At 34.6% G+C, this 21,456-nt stretch overlaps 3 protein-coding genes and 1 long non-coding RNA gene across 20 annotated transcripts; 3 read left to right on the top strand and 1 right to left on the bottom strand.

The window, feature by feature from the left end:
- The first annotated feature begins 881 nt into the window (after nt 1–881).
- LOC107612637 (protein WVD2-like 6) lies at nt 882–5,539 on the top strand. 11 transcript variants are annotated; one of them, XM_088496658.1, is made up of 10 exons: nt 968–1,104; nt 1,195–1,814; nt 2,091–2,384; nt 2,488–2,736; nt 2,891–2,931; nt 3,052–3,123; nt 3,305–3,401; nt 3,500–3,571; nt 3,856–3,966; nt 4,594–5,539. In XM_088496658.1, the coding sequence occupies exons 3-10, from the start codon at nt 2,220–2,222 to the stop codon at nt 5,119–5,121; spliced, it is 1,335 nt and encodes a 444-aa protein (XP_088352784.1). In that variant the 5' UTR covers nt 968–1,104; nt 1,195–1,814; nt 2,091–2,219; the 3' UTR covers nt 5,122–5,539. The 11 variants fall into 11 exon arrangements, with proteins under 11 accessions (XP_088352783.1, XP_088352782.1, XP_088352787.1 ...); XM_088496657.1 differs by lacking the exon at nt 1,195–1,814 and having other exon boundaries at nt 882–1,111; XM_088496656.1 differs by lacking the exon at nt 1,195–1,814 and having other exon boundaries at nt 948–1,104.
- LOC110266114 (uncharacterized) lies at nt 5,239–7,542 on the bottom strand. Its single transcript, XR_002353083.2, has 4 exons — nt 7,413–7,542; nt 6,929–7,112; nt 6,579–6,642; nt 5,239–5,432 (listed from the first exon to the last, which is right to left on the bottom strand). It is a non-coding gene; the product is annotated as an uncharacterized LOC110266114 (long non-coding RNA).
- On the top strand, nt 7,250–11,118 carry LOC107612640 (pentatricopeptide repeat-containing protein At5g06540-like). 2 transcript variants are annotated; one of them, XM_088496655.1, is made up of 3 exons: nt 7,250–7,876; nt 8,519–8,580; nt 9,256–11,118. In XM_088496655.1, the coding sequence occupies exon 3, from the start codon at nt 9,361–9,363 to the stop codon at nt 10,963–10,965; it is 1,605 nt and encodes a 534-aa protein (XP_088352781.1). In that variant the 5' UTR covers nt 7,250–7,876; nt 8,519–8,580; nt 9,256–9,360; the 3' UTR covers nt 10,966–11,118. The 2 variants fall into 2 exon arrangements, with proteins under 2 accessions (XP_088352781.1, XP_020965702.1); XM_021110043.2 differs by having other exon boundaries at nt 7,736–7,876; nt 8,519–8,645; nt 9,245–11,118.
- A 3,130-nt stretch (nt 11,119–14,248) lies between these two features.
- Nucleotides 14,249–19,118, top strand: LOC107612638 (protein WVD2-like 6). Of its 6 annotated transcripts, none has more exons than XM_088496668.1 (9): nt 14,249–14,454; nt 15,406–15,693; nt 15,798–16,046; nt 16,200–16,240; nt 16,361–16,432; nt 16,612–16,708; nt 16,807–16,878; nt 16,979–17,089; nt 18,125–19,118. In XM_088496668.1, exons 2-9 carry the CDS (start codon nt 15,562–15,564, stop codon nt 18,659–18,661), a joined length of 1,311 nt encoding a protein of 436 aa, XP_088352794.1. In that variant the 5' UTR covers nt 14,249–14,454; nt 15,406–15,561; the 3' UTR covers nt 18,662–19,118. The 6 variants fall into 6 exon arrangements, with proteins under 6 accessions (XP_088352794.1, XP_088352791.1, XP_088352793.1 ...); XM_088496665.1 differs by having other exon boundaries at nt 15,401–15,693; XM_088496667.1 differs by having other exon boundaries at nt 14,545–15,693.
- Nucleotides 19,119–21,456: the final 2,338 nt, after the last annotated feature.

Below are 21,456 nucleotides of genomic sequence, written 5' to 3'. Positions count from 1 at the left end.
TACGACACGCGAACACGGCAACTCAGCGAAGTGTCCATGTTCGTAATAAGAGAGTAATAGTAGGAGAAAATGTTGAGCAAACATAATTTTAACAAAAACATTATTAATAGTACATCAATTTTATTAAGTGTTAGTAAATAATTTGATTGTAGATAATATTAATGTTATTTTAAACATTTTGGAATAAAAATACAGTAATTAAAATATTAAAAAATAAAATATAATTAATTTTAAATATTGAGAACTAAAATAATACTTTATCCTACCTTTTGAGATATCATACTCAAAATTCGCCTTAATAGTGTATAGCATATTTAGAAATTTAAAAATAACAAAATGACAATTCGTCCTAATAAATTGTGTTTTAAAATATTAATTCGTCGGGCCATTTTTCTTTTCAAAATTTAAAAAATAAAAAAAAGATTATTCACCTTTGACAAATTTATTTTTTAAAAATAAAAAAATAAAAAAGATAATTCATTCCCAGCAAATTTCCTTTTAAAAATTAAAAAAATTAAAAATATAAAAGAACAACGTTTTTTTAAATAACTTAAATAATTAGTAAAAAAAGCTAATTTTAATTTTAAAAATTAAACTTTAAATCAATTAAATATAATTATTATTTTAAATAATTAATAGACCTAAAATATAATCCATTATTTACGTTGTTCATATTTTTTATTATTCATCTAATAAAATTAATGTTATAATTAGCTCTCTAATTTTTTTTTTTTTGAAATCACCAACCATTCTCATTTTTGGGATTTCATCCCAACAAATTATATAAAAATGTTTTAACCAAATTTACATATATCGGCACATATCAGTAATTATTATATTTATTTTATTTATTCCATAATAATCCGAAAGCGACGAGACTTGACCTGGAAAATTTCTTTTCGGCATTTGGATTTTCATTGAAAAGTGGTGTCTCTGCCTCCTCCCAAAACTAAAATAAATAAATAAATATTAAATAAAACAGCTACTTCTAAGTTCTACAGCGTGAATCTTTCGGATCTCTTTGGTCGGACTCGGATCCTCCATTATCATCTCTCTCTCTCTCTCTTCAGATCTCTCTGTTCCCCTTTTCACACTCTCACTCAGGTAAGAGGTAACCATGCCACTCTCCATTTTCACTTCCCTTTTTGCCGTTACTCTTCTGAACCCATCAAAATCTCATTTAGGTAATCACAGATCTTCTACTTGATTCATTTCTCTTCTGCTTCAAAATGTGGGGTTTGCTGCCATTGTTTCTGAGCATAAATAGATCAATGCTGGGTCAAAGTTTTGTTCTTTGCAAATGGGCCATTGGGAATTGGAGCATGCTGCTATTGCTTCTTTTTTTTGCTTTGATTTCATTTCTATCACTTTCACTTTTTATGTACTCATTGTTTTCTGACTATGTTAGTTCTTAGTTAATTGCTTAGTTTTGAGCTAAGATGATGCTAAAGTAGAAGTTCAATCTGGAGCTTTTAATTTCATATTTTCACTTTGTTTTTCTTTTAAGTTTTAAATTAAGAAAAAAAATATTTTATATTTGCATATTCCAAATTTGTCTTCATGCACTTGGCAGCCAAAGAGGGGGGGGGGGGGTTTGATGCAATCTTTTTAATTTATCCTCTACTAATGTACTCTTTGCATTATTAATTAGTGTGCATGACTTTGGAAGGTCTTGTTTGTTTCTTTTATCATATTTGTATGAATTGTGAAATTTCAATTATGTACCAAATATTCAAGAAAACAAGAAGAATTTTTTATGTTGTGTTGCTTTTGCCTGTTTGACTGGTTTATAGGTCATGACAACACCTCACAAGGTCTGCTATTTTTTCCTCCATCCTGTTCTTATCTTTTTCCTTCAATTGGATAAGTTGCTATTAGACCATAGAATGATGCATTCTTTTTTTTTTTTTTGAAAGATTGTAATCTCTTTGGTATATAAGTTGGATGGTAAATCGAAAATCACATTGATTGTCTAGAACATTTATACTTGTTAGACACAACAGATGAATGGTGAAACTTGTTCTATAAGAGTGTAGTTTTTGACTTTTTTCCTTGTGATCTTGTCTTGAATATCTCTATTTAACTTGTAGGATAGCTTGGTGTGAATGATCGATCCAAGTAACCTTTCGTCTGCTGATGGGATTGAAGTAGTACACTAGAATTGTGTTCATGAAAACAATATACTTTTGGAGATGATACTGGTGTTTTGAATGGTGTAGATGGTAGACCGCAGTGTTGCTGAAATTACAGAAATGGCATCTCCAAATGGAAATGTTGAAAATTTTGATGAGTTGGATGGCGCTGCAACTGATAACTCATCTGTGGTGGAAATCAGGGAAGTAGCAAATGGCAGCAGCAATGGCAACAATGTGGACAATTCTAATGTGAGATCACTTTTTTCTCCTTACTCTTTTTCCTTAGAACTGAGTTCATGATCAACTTATTTTGTTTATATTATTTGAGTCTGATTTATTTGCTCAATTCTAGGATAAGGATGTTACTACAGTAGAGGATCAATCAAGGCAATTAAGAGCTCAAAAGGGTCCTGTGAAGGAAAAGTGCACAAAGCCCACAGGTTCGAAAGGTGTTCATACAAACTCGGTGAAAAGATTCCAAGATGGAAAAGATGAACATGCATCATCTGCTGTTTCAAATGGTACTTCAGCTTCAGAACCCCACCCTAGGCAGCCTGCCAAAATCAGATCGTATGATGACAAGGAAACTCTGTTGTCGAAGGTAAATATTGTTGTTACCTTTGGTTGCTTTATCCTGTCATTACTTGTGCTAGCATTCGGTTAATATTTTTTCCTTTGTTCTTTTATCTTTTGGGTGTTGGGTAATACCAATATAGTTTTGGCTTTCCCTGATAGTTTTTACTCTTTTCTTTCAGCACCCTGGAAAATCTGATCCAGTGTCTTCTGAAGTACCACTGTATGTAATACTTTGCATGTATTTGTGAATTTTCATCATATGCTAGTTGAAGAAATATGTTATGTCATATAGAAATGGTTTTACCTATTTGACTAGTCTAATGTCACTTATTTGAATCAGGGACAAAGCTAAACCAAGATCATTGAAGAAAGGGCCCGCTGAAAATGTTCAAGGAGGAACAGAATGTTCTTTGTATCCTTTTATATATTTATTTGTTTTTTTGCATGTCCGTTTGTGATTGGGTGTCTTTTGCTTCCTTGTGAGCACAAGTGGGAATCTAATGGGACTGCCTTTATGGTCTTGGTGAGTTTATTATTGATTTTTTAGAGCACTCTGGTGTTTGATCATGGTCTTTCCTTAATCCACTTGGAAGTCCTACTGCAGAAGATGCTAAACCTCGCAGGGTTGGGGCACTTCCAAATTATGGATTCAGCTTCAAATGTGATGAGCGAGCTGAGAGAAGAAAACAGGTAATCAATTATTACTTACTTCCTTATTTTGTTTTAACATGAGGATTTATTTCAAATAAGTTTGTAGTTAAAAGAATCATTGATATTCCGGTGGCCAGTTTTACTCAAAGCTCGAGGAAAAGATTCATGCAAAGGAAGTGGAGGAGAATAACCTACAAGCAAAAACCAAGGTTTATATTTGATATCTATGCCGGCAAATTAGGGAAATGGATCCTCTCCAGTTTTTTTAACACTTGAGGAAATGCAGTGTGATCTCTCACCATTAACTTTACAAGTGGGACCAAAATTAAATATGAGAGAGAGAGAGCAATGAAGGATGAAAGATCACAATTGACACCCACCATCCAGTTTTTTGTTCACTGGAGAGGATCCACTCCCGCAAATTAGTGGCAGATGTTTTTTAGTTCATATGAATGCCTTTTTGATTGACATAAACCTTTCATTCCTTTTGTAGGAGACCCAAGAAGCTGAGATTAAGATGCTTAGGAAGAGTCTTGCATTTAAAGCAACTCCAATGCCTAGTTTTTACCAGGAGCCTACTCCTCCTAGGGTCGAGTTAAAGAAGGTAAGTTTCTCTCTGTGTGTACACGCTGGCATACACATGGCTCTGCATCAAATGGCATCCAGTCCAACTGTGTAAATGTATAACGCATATTATGTAGATTACTTTTGCTTTGTGAATGCACAAATGTGGGCATGGCTACATTTTTCATGCGGTTTCTGAGAGTAAGAATTTATGACAATCTTCCAATCCATTTCGGATGAGCAATCTCTTCTGATTGGAGCTTTCTTCTCAATCTTCCACATAACTTGATCAACTGATTTCTATGTAATTAAATGTCTTTTTTGCTCTTCTGATTACAGAATTATTCGTCTCCACTTATTATATGATGAATATTCACTTACATTTATAGTGCTATTAGTTACTCTAACTAGTTGTGGTATTTTTCACTAAGGAGTCAATTATTTTTTGCTCTTTTGATTTCTCTTCACTGATAAGTTGAAGTCTTGTTCCCTGCTTTAGTTGTTTTGCAATCCGAACTTGACATTGTACTTATCCATAGTCCCCCCTCCTCCCCTTTTCCTCCTCCTGATATCTTGTGATTGACCTTCTGCTTAATCTTGTTGAGTTTGTGTTTGATCTTGTCATGTGGAAATTGAAATTCATTTGCCTATGAACTTACAAATGTAGATACCAACTACAAGAGCGAAATCCCCCAAGCTTGGTCGTAGGAAGAGCGCAACACATCCAGGGTCAGAAGGAGACGCTATCAGCAGTGCTCAAGTAGGTCGTTTAAGCCTCGATGAGAAAGCGTCTCAGAGTACACCAACTAAAGGAATTTCTCCTGTCAATCAAAAGAAGCCGCAGCGAAAATCTCTTCCTCCTCGACTGGCTTCTGAAAAGAGTAGTCAATCCAATTCATCTACTGCGCGGACTCCATCTAAGATCACAAAAACCCCCATATCTAGTGTAGCGACTAAAGTTACCACCTTGTCCAATTCAACAGTGAAAGATAAGGTCAAGGTGGCTGAGGCCAATGAAGAAAACAACATCTTGTCCCATGAAAAAAGCAAAGTTCCACCTCTGAATGCGGCTCCCAGTTCCATGGACAAGCCAAGTGAAGCCGAGTTGTGCACAAATGGCAATGTACTCAGAGAAGAGAAACAAGAACAAGAACGAACCTTTGTACAACAAGAACCCATAGCGACCGAGAATTAAGTAAGTGGCAGGAGCAGAACTGAGAAACCTACTATCCAGAGCAGTTCATTCGTCTTGTGGATATTGCAGAAGCATATGACTGAGATTATTTAACAACAAAGGCCTGCAGATTTGCATTATGGTTTGTAATGTCAATTTGTCGAAGCAGCATTGTCTCGCGTTGTTCGCTCACTCCCGAAACACCGTCTTTCAAAAGTCAGAGAGAAAATTAAACTACAAGGATAATGACTGCTCACAATACTACATCCATATGCCGAGGCGCATAGTGTCCGCCACCTATCCCAAGAAGGACTTTCTTCTTATCATTCTCCCTACAAGATCATGAGATATAGATTCAGGTTAGAAGTTAGAACAAACTTTGAAAAATGTAGCACAAAGATATTACATTAAAGAAACAAACATGATTTTTCTCAAGAACTATATTCCATAGGATGCATTATGCAATGTTGGCAGCATTAGAACAATTTAAAAGATATCAAGAGCAGATGCTAAATTGGAAGACTATAGTTAAAAGTATTTCCCATCTTGCAAAACAGTGAAAATGATGCTATCTGAAAACACATCGCACATAATCTCATGTAAACCATCAAATATGGAACAAGAAAAATTCTACATATCGATGCAAAGTGAAGAAAACACAAGTCCTCAACCTGAGCCATTACTTGAGCAGCATCCTGTCTTTTCCAATAGTCGACAAAAGAAAACCAGTTTATATTAAGCTATTCAACAACAAAGTGTTTTCACAAGTCATAACCAAATCAAATAACTCCTAAGCGAATTTGTATATTTTGTATTATGTCTACTGTCTTAAATGATACTTTTCCAAGTCTTCTACAAGTCATCATCAAATCACAGAGAGAAATTATACCATCTTAATTTATTCATTCAAAATTCAAATGTATTTATTTTCCCCCTAAAGTTATAGCTAACAGCTTCTGATGAAACATGAGAATGCTGTTGAGATGGCACAAATTACTTAAAAGAACCAAAAGATATTAAAATTTTACCCAAAAAAAAAAAAAAGGATTCCCACACATAAAAGGGTATCGGTACAAGTGAGAGATGGTTAATTGAGGACCAACTTAAGGACAGTCAACAATTCCAATAACTCGAAATCACGTTCCTGCACCGAGTATTAAACTACAATAACATTGCTGATTTACAAGCTTCACCTATATTTCTCTTTGAACATCAGTTTTTTTTCCTCCCACCCAAAAAAATTTGAAAGATGGAACCTTCTACATTGACAAGTACTCGCAAAAGGGAAAGATGAATATGAATTGAATGTGAGATTAAGCGTCAAGAAAAAGAAAGACAGTCTTGATTTGGAAACCAAACATTGGAGGAATAGTAATGAATTTAGACCCTAGTAATAGATTATGCAATGTACTTATGATATATGGTATATCAAATCCATCAATCCAGAACAGATCTAAGAGGAAGAAAAGAGCACTCACCAATCTCAAGAAACATTGTTGGCTTATTCGTGAATGGCCCGTGATGAGTGGCCTCCAAAGTAATCTAAATTGAGGAAACATATCAAATTCTGATAGAATAGCTTTTGAAAACTACAATCCCATTATTGAAAACACAATTTAACAAAAAGCCATTTTTGTCCAACGGAAAAGAAGGCATGTAGTTCCGAAAAGTGCTAAATTTAAGAAGGCATTCTGAATTTCTCAATTGCTCAAAAGAAAACACACCTCAAATTCAGGGACCAGGGGAAGAAACATGAAAGAACTATACAAGTTGGTATCCCAAGCAAGAAGAACAGAAAAAGAGGGAAATCAAGACAAGAAATGAATACCAATGGGATGAACAGTGAGGGCAGGTTTGTTAGAAACAGCAGTGTGCTTGCTGAAGAAGATGACCTCATCAACAACCTCACCAGTCTTCTCTTTCCACCTCTTGTCCAAGTCATCCTCCACCACTATGCTCTTCCCATGAAGCAAAACCCTCACCCCTCCATTACAGAAACTCTTCATGTCATCCTATAATAAACAATCAAAGGTGTTGCAATCCATTGCATCAGAATAAATAATTCGTAGAAAACAACTAGAAATGAATTTTTACTAATTATAAGAAACATAACTGACTAATATATAACTAACTCAATGATATCTACAGTAGCAAAACCGTTAATAGTCAAAATAGTTGTTAATTCAGTTCTCGACATATGAAATACCTCAAAATTGATTCACTATTAAGTGATCTTTCACGACCATTTTAACTATTATTCCAAAAAAGAAAAGAGGAATTTGAAAATGAAGTATTGATAATTGAATGGGGACCTGGTTGCCAAGCGGGCATTGGCAGGGTTGATGGAAGCAGGGTCGGAGGTTGTAGCAACAAGAAGAGTCACCATTGCTGAGTGGTGGTGGTGGTGCTTCACTTGAATTGAATTTGATGATGATGATGATGATGATGAAGGAGAAGAAGGTGAAGGGAATAATAATGGTTTGGAATTTGAAAGCGGTATTAAAGAAAAAGGTGGTAAGCACACGGTTATTCACAGCAGTAACTTCAATCTTCAAAACTCAAAAAATTAAAAAAACTGAAAAACCCTAATCGCCGTTCCAGCATCCTCTCTCGTCTCTCCCCTACTGTCGCCGCAACCAACCCACCACTGCCACCGTCACAGTCGCCATCGTCGAACTACTCTCCGTCGCTCACTGTCGTCGATCGATTTCTAACACAGCAACGGCCAACGACATTCCTCTCTAGTCTCTCCCCTGCTGCTGCGCCATCTAACACAGTAGGTCATCTCTTTTCTCTTTACTTTCTGATTTCCTTCTTTACACTTTTTAACTTAGCTTTATCATTTGTATTACTTTCTGTTTTACTATGATTTGAAGCAGGGGAGACAATACTTTTTTACATAGTCAATTAGTCACCCATTTTTACAGTTTTTTTTGTTGCCCACGGTATCTCCCAATCCCAATCCGACAGGTCAAGAACTAATCCGTTTCATTTACTTATGATTTATTGCCAGTTTTCATAAGTAGTTAAGGGTTTGATGCATGGAAGAAATAAGAATGTGGATTTGATAGAATGAAAGACGTTGAGGTAATACAAGTGATATTGGTGCATGTTAGAGTTGCTAACTGGTAACTAATCTATAATGTTAATGTTAATGCAATGAACTTGTTAATGCTACCTAGAACTAGAATTATGTTATCTACCATTGATAATGACTTGGTCAAATAACTTCTATTATATAAATTGAAATCAGACAAGTCCTTGGCCAATTAGCTTGACTTGCTCCTTGGTTATTACATTTGGAATCTTTTGCTTAATGAAGCATTTGCTTTGTCTCAGCATCAATAATGACCAACTTACACTTTAATTCATTCACTGCTAGTACTTTTATATTTGTTTATTGTTGATGTTGTTGTAGACTTGATGAGGCAAAAGTTCAGAGAGCTCTAAAATGTCCTTGCATTGCTGACTTGCAAACTGGTCCCTGCGGCTTTCAATTTTCGGAAGCGTTTTTCTGTTTTCTAAATAGCACTGCTGAAGAAAAGGTAAGTTCTTCAATTTAGTTGTTTGCATTGGTTTGAGAATGTACAAGTTTAGAATTAACAAAGTGTATTTTTAAATGAAGTGGCCTGCCTTTATGATTGCCATAGAATTTTTTCTCAATAAAATAATTCAATACATATTTTTATAAATATTATTTTATACACATTTTTAACTATTATATATTTTTACGTATTTTATATATTCTTAATAAAATAATTGATCATTAAAATAATAAAATTAGAATAATAAATTTTTTATAGTTGAATAATTAAGGTTTTAAAAAAATTTATAAATACCAAATATACTTCTAAAGTAAATCATTGATGATTATTTTTTTATAGATGTATCATGATTGATTTTTTAATATTATTTTAATTATAAAATTACTTTTTGTCGTATTAAATTTTATTATATTTATATTTTTTCGGATGAAAAAAAAAACATTATTACACCTCGACCAAAAATAATTATTTATTATTTACTCTTCCTCAAAATGTTTGCAGCTCTATCAAGTTCAGTTCAGCCTGGACCCTGGAACTGAGCTTATGCATGTTTTGTTTTCTGACACAGTTCAGTTCAATTTGTTCTGCTTCTAATGCAGCAATTTATTAGCTAACGACAGACCCTTAAACGAAGTTTAAATTCGCGATAGATTAGTTTTCCTCTATCGGGATGGAGGATTCAGAGGGCAACCAAAAAAAATAGTCTCTCTCTCCTATGAGCTCAATCCCACCATGCCTTCGTCTCTTGCAAGGAACCATAAATCCAAGCACGAGAGAGTTAAAGCGAATCCACGCCCACGCAATCACCAATGGCCTTGCACGATTCTCCTACGTCTCCAGCAGACTCTTGGCCTTCTATTTCCAATGCCACCAGCGCAACCGCCGCAATATGCGCTGTTTAGAGGCCTTTTTCATTCACATGCCAATTCACACTGTCTTCGATTTCAATGTCATGATAACAGCTTTTTCAAGAGACTCACAATTTTACAACTGTTTTCTGCTTTTCAAACAAATGCTAGCCACTGGTGTTAGGCCCAACTCTCACACCTTCACCATGTTTGTCAAATCTTGCCGTGGCTCTTTGTCTCTCCTCCAACAAGCCCATGCTCAAGTGGTGAAGTTAGGGAGTGTGGATTATGATGCTTTTGTAGTGAGTTCTTTGATTGGTGTTTATTGTGATCATGGAGAGGTTGGTGTTGCACGCCAGGTGTTCGATGAATGTTCCAACAAGAATGTGGTGTGTTGGACTGGTCTTGTTACTGGTTATTGTAATAATGGTTTAATTGAGAAAGCAAGGCTGTTGTTTGATGAGATGCCGCAAAGGAATGAGGTATCCTACAGCGCCATGGTGTCTGGGTATGTGAGAAATGGTTGTTTCAATGAGGGCATTCAAGTTTTCCACGAGCTCAAGTGTTGTGGAAATGATGTTAATTTGAATGGCTCTCTTCTGGTGAGTGTGCTCAATGCATGTGCTGCTGTGGGTGCATTTGAAGAAGGCAAATGGATTCACAGTTACATTGATGAAAATGGTTTGGAGTATGAACTCGAACTGGGGACTGCGTTGATTGATTTCTACACCAAGTGTGGGTGGGTAGAAGAGGCAGAGAAAGTGTTTGATAGTATGCCTAGTAAGGATGTTGCTACTTGGAGTGCTATGATATTGGGTTTGGCTATTAATGGAAAGAATTATATGGCTCTTGAGCTTTTCGATAAGATGGAGAAGGTTGGACCCAAACCCAATGCAGTTACTTTTGTTGGTATTCTAACTTCCTGCAATCACAAGGACTTGTTGACTAAAGCGTGGTGGTTTTTTGAACGAATGAGTGGAAAATATGGCATCCTACCATCCATTGAACACTATGGATGCATGGTTGATATTTTGGCGCGAGGCGGGCGAATCAAAGATGCTTTAGCGTTAGTTGCTAGGATGCCGATAGAACCGGATGGAGCCATATGGGGGTCTTTGCTCAACGGATGCATGATGCATTGTCATGTTGAACTGGCACATAGAGTTGGGAAGTATTTGATAGAATTGGAGCCTCAACGTAGTGGATATTACATCCTTCTAGCAAACATGTATGCAAGTACGGGCAAATGGGAAGGTGTCTCCGAGACGAGAAGACTGATGAAAAAAAGGGGAGTGTCAACCATTTCTGCTTGGAGTTTCATAGAAATTGACCAGTCCATCCACAAATTTGTTGCTGATGATAAGTGTTGTACATATTCAGAAGAAATTTACAGAGTTTTAAACCACTTGAGTAAGGGACTCGAGGATTTCTCCAGATCAAAAGATGCATTCTATTTATTTGAAGTAATATAACTTCAAAAATAATGGTCTCAGATTCATATTGCATATGAATTTCAAGATATTCTCACTTGTTAATCTGATCAGCCATCTGTACATTATGGAATTCATTCTTTATTTCAATACTAAAGTTGGTTGTTGAGACTGCCAAACTCACTTTATGGCAAATGAAATGATCTTCAGGTCTAAACTCATTTGGAAAAAGGGTAGTTATTGATATTGTCAAATTCGATACTTTCCATTAGAACAGGAGCATCATCCACTGATGTCTATGAAGAATGGCCATGTTGTGATGCTGACAAACAAGGAAGATTTGGAATTAAATTGAATAGTTGCACAGATCATTGAGTAGAACAGGTTGGAATTCCAAACATCAAATTGAAAGACCTGTTTAAAGGCCATGGAGTCCTCTAAAACCTATTGCAATGGAAGAAGCCCTTAATTTTGTGCTCAAGATTAAGGTACAAACCCTTTGCTTCATATCTATCTATCATGAATAGAAAGCTCGTGAATTCTTTGCTGATTTGGAATTTTCTCTGCATTCAGAATTTCTTTTAAAAGGTGAAAATTGTGTCGGTGATGACGATGGCTTGCGGTTTCAAATGGTTAGGGTTGGTAAGGAATCGGGAAATGGTGCTTGATGCAGATATTAGTCACTGTTGGTACGGCCTGTGGCGATGTTGCGTCTGAATTGTGCTCTGGTTCTGTCCCATTGCTTAACCCTGTTCTTTCTGTGTTGTGTGTGTTGAGTTGTTATGTGTTTGCTTGCCAATTGATTTGTTAGGGTTTGTGATTTGCAATTTGTTCGTGTGTGTATGCCGATTATGGAGTTTGATCCTTATGTTCTTAATCTTTTATTGAATCTCCGGTTATATGTTTCCATCTTCTGTTTCCCTCATTCTTCTTCCTTGATCATTGTTTGAATGTGGGATGTTGAAACTTGCATGTCTTTGGTGGGTATTTTGGAGAGTGAGAATGAAGTAGATGATGTTCTTGTTGACGATGCTTAGCTCATGGTTTCTTGACTGGTCTGATGTGCAGGGTATGGCTTGCTTATGTAACTTCCTTGAACAGTTTACAACTGTTTGCTTGATTATGCAGAATTCTGATTCATTGGAAGTTTGAAGAAGTTTTCAGTTGCAGTTTTGACTGTTGCTGTTTAGTGGAGGAATGTCAATGGTGTCCTTTTTCATGAGATGTAAGTGTTTTATGTTTTATTAAGCTGACATCAATTAGGGTTGCTTTTAGGCACATGCTGCATTGTCCAATTGTTGGGTTCATAATATTGTAGTGCTCTGTTTTTAATGTGGCAAAATTCAGTTTGGTTTTGGAGTGATGTAGTGTGGAATAAGTGTTGAAAGAGTATGTTTTTTGTAGATGTGTTTTTATTGACTATTGAATGTTGCTATTTGTGTCTTCATAACGGTTTTGGAGTTTTGGTTACTTAGTTATATCAGTTATTCCACACTACATCACTCCAAAACCAAACTGGTCTATAGTAGAATACGTGTGGAGGAGGAAAAAAATGTTCTTCAATATGTTTGGATAACAAGTAAAATCACTAAAGTTTTGCATGATATTTTTGTTTGGGCGATTCATTAGAAATTAGAACCCTATTTATAAATATTTTGAAATAATTAAGTCAAATAATATCGTTTCCCGTATTCATATGAGGTATGTTGCACTGTATTGAGATACCAAGTGTATGAAATTATAGTACTATCATAAATCACCATAATATGGTACAAGTTAAAAATCGTGGGATTAAAAATTGTGTACCATACCTTACAAATAATGTTTCATCGCATTAAGTAATTTTGGATGCTAGTTGTAAAACTCTTCCTAATTCTCATAAATCTCAACAATTACTTCTTGTTTTGTTATCCATAGAGTCTTATTCGATAGTTTGAACTTATAACTTTATTTCATAAAATTTTGGATCATTCTTAACAAAACATAAGGATTACCTTCTACCAGAAAAAAAATGACCTTACAAATAAAGTTGATATGGAATTCAAGATGTCGTTGGTACAAGCATGTATATTGTAGTACCTCATACTTTCGAACTTCCTAGTATATATGGCGATATGCAGCCGAATGCTCCATCAAAGTTTGTTGTATAATGCTTGATTCAGTAGTGATATTTCACTCGATCAAACTCTAGTACTCTAATTGCAAAGACTCTGTTATAAAATCTATGCTTAACCAATAGTTTGACACTCATCTATACTGTGGTTAGGGTCCCTTGGTTCAAAAGACATTGTGTTTTTTTGCATAAGGTTCAAGTCTAATGTTACATAGCAACTTAGAACTTGTGAATGACTAAGAAGGATGACAAGATAAATCGTGAGTGCAGCATAACCTTGTAGGATGTAGCGTATCACCTTAGCTTACGGAAAGTTTTTAAATATATCAGTATATCGGTGTTTCAATAATTTTTAATCGTTAATTTTAATTATATATATTAGATATATTTTTTATAATTAAGATCAATAGTTAAAAATTATTGAAAATTTTCCTTAGTCTACATGTGACTTAAGGATAGAGTTGGACAGATTCCACCTGAAGCTGATGCACACACTCTTGACAAATTTACTGTGTCTTGATTGTACAATAAACAAGAAAAAATAACACATATTTTATTTACTGTAAATAAAATATGCCAAAAAAAGAATCTTGTTTGTAATAAGATATGTGTATATTTTTTGCTTTTTTTACCGTAAACGAAATATGTATTATAGTGCAAAATTTACACGCTTTTTAATTTGTATAAGATTATTACTTTTTAAGATATCGTACTCAAAATTCGTCTTCAGTGTATAGTATGTTTAGAAATTTAAAAATAACAAAAAGACAATTTGTCCCAACAAATTGTGTTTTAAAAGATTAATTTGCCGGCATTTTTTTTAAATTTGAAAAATAAAAATAGATTATTCGCCTTTGACAAATTTACCTTTTGAAAATATTAAAAAAAAAAGATAATTAATTCCCAGCAAATTTACTTTTTAAAAATTTAAAGAATTTACACTTCAATCCTAGCAAATTCGCTTTTTGAATTAAAAAAAAAAAACTTGAATTTGTCCCGGCAAGTTCTATTTTGCCCTTTATTTTCTGAAATCACCAATAATTCTCATTTTTGGGATTTCATCCCAACAAATTATTTAAAAATATTTTAACCAAATTTACATATATCGGCACATATCAGTAATTATTATATTTATTTTATTTATTCCATAGAAAAAAAAAAAAAAAAAAACGAAAGCGACGAGACTTGACCTGGAAAATTTCCTTTCGGCATTTGGATTTTCATTGAAAAGTGGTGTCTCTGCCTCCTCCCGAAACTAAAATAAATAAATAAATATTAAATAAAACAGATAGATAAAAGCAACAGCTACTTCTACAGCGTGAATCTTTCGGATCTCTTTGGTCGGACTCGGATCCACCATTCTCATCTCTCTCTCTCTCTTCAGATCTCTCTGTTCCCCTTTTCACACTCTCACTCAGGTAAGAGGTAACCATGCCACTCTCCATTTTCACTTCCCTTTTTGCTGTTACTCTTCTGAACCCATCAAAATCTCATTTTGGTAATCACAGATCTTAATGCTTCAAAATGTGGGGTTTGCTGCCATTGTTTCTGGGCATAAATAGATCAATGCTGGATCAAAGTTTTATTCTTTGCAAATGGGGCATTGGGAATTGGAGCATGCTACTATTGCTTCTTTTTTTGCTTTGATTTCATTTCTATCACTTTCACTTTTTATGTACTCATTGTTTTCTGACTATGTTAGTTCTTAGTTAATTGCTTAGTTTTGAGCTAAGATGATGCTAAAGTAGAGGTTCAATCTTGAGCTTTTAATTTCATGTTTTCACTTTGTTTTTCTTTAAGTTTTAAATTAAGAAAAAAAATATTTTATATTTGCATCTTCCAAATTTGTCTTCATGCACTTGGCAGCCAAAGGGGGGTTTGATGCAATCTTTTTAATTTATCCTCTACTAATGTATTCTTTGCATTATTGATTAGTGTGCATGACTTTGGAAGGTCTTGTTTGTTTCTTTTATCATATTTGTATGAATTGTGAAATTTCAATTATGTACCAAATATTCAAGAAAACAAGAAGAATTTTTTATGTTGTGTTGCTTTTGCCTGTTTGACTGGTTTATAGGTCATGACAACACCTCACAAGGTCTGCTATTTTTTCCTCCATCCTGTTCTTATCTTTTTCCTTCAATTGGATAAGTTGCTATTAGACCATAGAATGATGCATTCTTTTTTTTTTCTGAAAGATTGTAATCTCTTTGGTATATAAGTTGGATGGTAAATCGAAAATCACATTGATTGTCTAGAATATTTATACTTGTTAGTCACAACAGATGAATGGTGAAACTTGTTCTATAAGAGTGTAGTTTTTTCCTTGTGGCCTTGTCTTGACTATCTCTATTTAACTTGTAGGATAGCTTGGTGTGAATGATCGATCCAAGTAACCGTTCGTCTGCTGATGGGATAGAAGTAGTACACTAGAATTGTGTTCATGAAAACGATATACTTTTGGAGATGATACTGGTGTTTTGAATGGTGTAGATGTAGACCCCAGTGTTGCTGAAATTACAGAAATGGCATCTCCAAATGGAAATGTTGAAAATTTTGATGAGTTGGATGGCGCTGCAACTGATAACTCATCTGTGGTGGAAATCAGGGAAGTAGCAAATGGCAGCAGCAATGGCAACAATGTGGACAATTCTAATGTGAGAACAGTTTTTTTCTCCTTACTCTTTTTCCTCAGAACTGAGTTCATGATCAACTTATTTTGTTTATATTATTTGAGTCTGATTTATTTGCTCAATTCTAGGATGAGGATGTTACTACAGTAGAGGATCAATCAAGGCAATTAAGAGCTCAAAAGGGTCCTGTGAAGGAAAAGTGCGCAAAGCCCACAGGTTCGAAAGGTGTTCATGCAAACTCGGTGAAAAGATGCAAAGATGGAAAAGATGAACATGCATCATCTGCTGTTTCAAATGGTACTTCAGCTTCAGAACCCCACCCTAGGCAGCCTGCCAAACTCAGTTCGTATAATGACAAGGAAACTCGGTTGTCCAAGGTAAATATTGTTGTTATCTTTGGTTGCTTTATCCTATCATTACTTGCACTAGCATTTGGTTAATCGTGCTTCCTTTGTTCTTTTATCTCTTGGGTGTTGGGTAATAAAATATAGTTTTGGCTTTCCCTGATAGTTTTTACTCTTTTCTTTCAGCACCCTGGAAAATCTGATCCAGTGTCTTCTGAAGTACCACTGTATGTAATGCTTTGCATGTATTTGTGAATTTTCATCATATGCTAGTTGAAGAAATATGTTATGTCATATAGAAATGGTTTTACATATTTGACTAGTGGAATGTCACTTATTTGAATCAGGGACAAAGCTAAACCAAGATCATTGAAGAAAGGGCCCGCTGAAAATGTTCAAGGAGGAACAGAATGTTCTTCGTATCCTTTTATTTATTTATTTGTTTTTTGCATGTCCGTTTGTGATTGGGTCTCTTTTGCTTCCTTGTGAGCACAAGTGGGAATCTAATGGGACTGCCTTTATGGTCTTGGTGAGTTTTTATCGATTTTTGAGAGCACTCTGGTGTTTGATCATGGTCTTTCCTTAATCCACTTGGAAGTCCTACTGCAGAAGATGCTAAACATCGCAGGGTTGGGGCACTTCCCAATTATGGATTCAGCTTCAAATGTGATGAGCGAGCTGAGAGAAGAAAACAGGTAATCAATTATTACTTACTTCCGTATTTTGTTTTAACATGAGGATTTATTTCAAATAAGTTTGTAGTTAAAAGAATCATTGATATTCTGGTGGCCAGTTTTACTCAAAGCTCGAGGAAAAGATTCACGCAAAGGAAGTGGAGGAGAGTAACCTACAAGCAAAAACCAAGGTTATTATATTTGATATCTATGCCGGCAAATTAGTGGCAGATGTTTTTTAGTCATATGAATGCCTTTTTCATTGACATAAATATTTCATTCCTTTTGTAGGAGACCCAAGAAGCTGAGATTAAGATGCTTAGGAAGAGTCTTGCATTTAAAGCAACTCCAATGCCTAGTTTTTACCAGGAGCCTACTCCTCCAAGGGTGGAGTTAAAGAAGGTAAGTTTCTCTCTGTGTATACATGCTGGCATACGCATGGCTCTGCATCTAATGGCATCCAGTCCTAGTGTGTAAATATATACCACATAAATAAATGTATGTTCCCTTTGCTTTGTGCATGCACAAATGTGGGCATGGCTACATTTTTCATGCGGTTTCTGAGAGTAAGAATGTAAGACAATCTTCCAATCCATTTCGGAAGAGCAATCTCTTCTGATTAGAGCTTTCTTCTCACTCTTCCACATAACTTGATCAACTGATTTCTATGTAATTAAATGTCTTTTTTGCTCTTCTGATTACAGAATTATTCGTCTCCACTTATTATATGATGCTATTCGCTTACATTTATAGTGCTATTAGTTACTCCAACTAGTTGTGGTATTTTTTGCTAACGAGTCAATTATTTTGTTTGTGCGAACTTCAGGCATCCTAGATATGAAAATTGGAGGGAACGCTTTATTATGGAAATTGCATGTGTAGTTATATCATTGGTTATGAAACTTATTTTCTGATGATGTTTAACCAACATTGGTAGGCAGGCGACATACAAGATAAGCCTCTCATATAATGTAGTACATGTGATAAGTTTAGAAAACTTTGATGCTCATTCGTTATGATTTCAATTACTCTGATGATTCATAAAATTAGAGTCGATTATCTACTTTCATTTATCTCCATGAGGAACCTTAGATTCAATGATTATTGTTTCTAAAATTTTGGTGGTGTTGAGGTTCTATATGGCTGAAAATATTTCAGTTAATTTGTTGTTATATATGGCTTGTCACTTTGTGCATCTAAACTGATTTTACTTTATCAAAATCTGATTTTTCTTCACTGATAAGTTGAAGTCTTGTTCCTTGCTTTAGTGTTGTTTTGTAATCCGAACTTGACATTGTACTTATCCATAGTCCCCCCTCCTCCCTTTTCCTCCTCCTGATATCTTGTGATTGACCTTCTGCTTAATCTTGTTGAGTTTGAGTTTGGTCTTGTCGTGTGGAAATTGAAATTCATTTGCCTGTGAACTTACAAATGTAGATACCAACTACAAGAGCGAAATCCCCCAAGCTTGGTCGTAGAAAGAGCGCAACACATCCAGAGTCAGAAGGAGACGCTATCAGCAGCGCTCAAATAGGTCGTTTAAGCCTCGATGAGAAAGCGTCTCAGAGTACACTAACTAAAGGAATTTCTCCTGTCAATCAAAAGAAACCGCAGCGAAAATCTCTTCCTCCTCGACTGGGTTCTGAAAAGAGTAGTCCATCCAATTCATCTACTGCACGGACTCCATCTAAGACACCTAATTACACAAAAACCCCCTTATCTAGTATAGCGACTAAAGTTACCACCTTGTCCAATTCAACAGTGAAAGATAAAGTCAAGGTGGCTGAGGCCAATGAAGAAAACAACATCTTGTCCCATGAAACAAGCAAAGTTCCACCTCTGAATTCGGCTCCCAGTCCCATGGACAAGCCAAGTGAAGCTGAGTTGTGCACAAATGGCAATGTACTCAGAGAAGAGAAACAAGAACAAGAACAAACCTTTGTACAACAAGAACCCATAGCGACCAAGAATTAAGTAAGTGGCAGGAGCAGAACTGAGAAACCTACTATCTGGAGCAGTTTATTCGTCTTGTGGATATTGCAGAAGCGTATGACTGAGATTATTTAACAACGAAGGCCTGCAGATTTGCATTATGATTTTTAATGTCAATTTGTCGAAGCAGCATTGTTTCGCGTTGTTCGCTCACTCCCGAAGCATGCTCATTTTGTCCCTCTACCTCTCCCTCTCCCTCCTTGTGGCAGCAATATGTAACTATCTGTTGGGTTGTTCTTAGTTGATGTTACTTTAATTATGCAGCATTTGTCTGATTGTTACATACTGAAAATGTTAGGGGAAATTTTTGAGAATGTTATTTCCTTTCCATTAGTGGTACAATTCTGTTTCAGGCCTTTGCTTTTGTATAATTGGCATTGTCACATGAAACAAGCTGTTTTATGTTGTGAACAATTCTCAATCATATATGCTTGTCTTACACCTTTGCCTTATGCTTCAAATTCCAAGTTCCTATTTTGGATAATTTTATTTTGGTTTAATTACTCTATTGTTCTTTATAGTTTTTTCAAATTTGCAATTAGATTCCTAATTTTTTTTAATTAGATATTTACACTGTTTTTAATTTTGCAATTAAGTTTTTTTATGTTAAAAATATTAAAATTAACAAAATATTTCTCCTAAAATACATGTAGATAAAGATCTAATTAGGTTTTTAATTGTGAATATTTTTAATCTGTAGAAAAATATTCAGTTAACTTTAATATTTTTTATAATAGAAAGAACTTAATTATAAAATTAAAAATAGTATAAAGATTTAATTAAAAAAATTATAAAAATTTAATTATAAATTTGATAAAATTATAAGGGACTACAAAATAACTAAACATTGTTTTCATTTTATTTTGTTAGCTTATTGCCGGTAAATTACAATCTAAGATAGAAATTAGAAGAAATTCAAATCTAGTTAATGAATTTTGTTGTTGAGAGGAAGAAATAAACATACAAGTATAGAGATTAGGGTTACGTAACATTGTCTAGTTTTGTTTGTGGATTGGATGTAACAAAACTAGACATTTAGCTATTATATCAGTTGGTTTTATAATATTTTAAGATAAATTTAATTTTAATGTATTGACTGTATAAAATAATTTTATATGTATATTTAGTTATATAATATTATATTAATAAAAATAATTATTTTTTTATTTTGATTTCATGAATAATTATAAAAAAGATAAATATAATTAGACGTCTGTGTATTTTACGGATTAAAATTAAGCTCCTCTAATATACAATTGAACCTGTGTGGGAAAACATAGGGTAGCCCACTAATATACAATTGACCCTGTGTTGGCATATTAGGGTTTATGGTTGTTATTGATGGGCTGGGCTACCCTGGCCTGGGCCAATTTTGGAGCGGCTAAGGCCCATACAAGTATTTCTTGATAGATAAAAACTGAGAACAAGGTTTGTTTTTTGGTCAAAACAGAAATTAGTTTTCTATTTTTTAAATTTTGTAAAGGATAATAAAAATAAGAAATAGGAAAAAAAAAAAAAAAAAACCTTACCCCTTTCTTAAATACGTTCTTTTTACGAAATATTGAAAGCAAAAACCGCCAAGAATAAAAAATAGAGAAGATATTCACAAACCAAGCAAATATATTTCTAAGAGTAAAGTATTAAATTGATTTTCTACATTTAGGTTTAATTATATTTTAGATTTTAAAGTTTAAAATATTCTATTTGAATCTAAAAAAAATTTATTTAACTTTAATGTAGTCTGGCCATAAAGTCAATATTTAATAATTAACAAAACTCAGTTTTTAGATATAAAAAATTGGGCAATTTACGTTAGTAAATTGTTTGATCCCCAATATTACGCAAATACATTGTTTCCAAATTCAATACGCAAATGCGTTGTTTCACTATTTTATGTAAACCGCTACTGGCAGTAGCGGTTTACAGGTGTGCATAAACCGCTACAACCAGCCGCGGTTTATGTGTGTGAGTGTGTGAGTGTAAACCGCTACTGCCAGTAGCGGTTTACGTGTATGTGTGTGTGTGTGTGTAAACCGCTACTGCCAGTAGCGGTTTACGTGTGCTGCTTTGCCTATATAAACCGTGGTTGTAGCCGCAGATTATGCATTTAGATGGTTTGTGGAGTTTTTTAGAGAGAGAAAATTCTAGAGAGAGGTCAGAGCAAGTTGTGAGCGGGTCCGAGGTATCTCAGCGGCGACTTCTGGCCAGTTATCATGGCAGGCAGGACCCTGTACCGACTGAACGGTGTTGCGCATATTGCTGGCTCTATTGGGGACGAGGTTAGTTAACATTTATTTTTTTCTAGGCTTTGCATATGTTAGTCAGAAAATGGTAGGTTAGGTAGACGAATTAGAATTTATAGAATATTCCCTCTAGTTTGAAATTAGGCTTTGCATGCTAGGATGTTAGTTCACTGGTTAGGGAAAGGGATAGCTGACGTTAGTGAATTATTTTAGTTTGGTTAGGGTATTTGTATGATATGAAGTTTTAAATTTTAAAGCTTTATAGTATTTTAATATTTCTGGCTGTTATTTATTAAAGTATGTGTGTTGTTATTTTTCCTATCGTGACTAGGGAATTTTTTTATTTTTTATTTAGGAGAATTTGTTGATGGTTTAATATATTTGTATCCGGTTAGTTATGGCAAATTTTTTAAGGATAGGAGAATTTAATTGGACTCTGTATATCTTTCTTGTTCTGTGCAGCCCACTAGGTGTATATACAATGTGAGACGGCTACAGAATATGCCCTTGCATGATAGGATCATCCCGTATTTA

This window comes from Arachis ipaensis, chromosome B8 (genome assembly GCF_059453495.1).
Source record: "Arachis ipaensis isolate K30076 ecotype BB chromosome B8, ASM5945349v1, whole genome shotgun sequence".
In the NCBI taxonomy this organism is placed as follows: domain Eukaryota; kingdom Viridiplantae; phylum Streptophyta; class Magnoliopsida; order Fabales; family Fabaceae; genus Arachis; species Arachis ipaensis.
The sequence above is the reverse complement of the archived record's forward strand: the minus strand, read 5'-3'. Positions and strand labels throughout refer to the sequence as shown.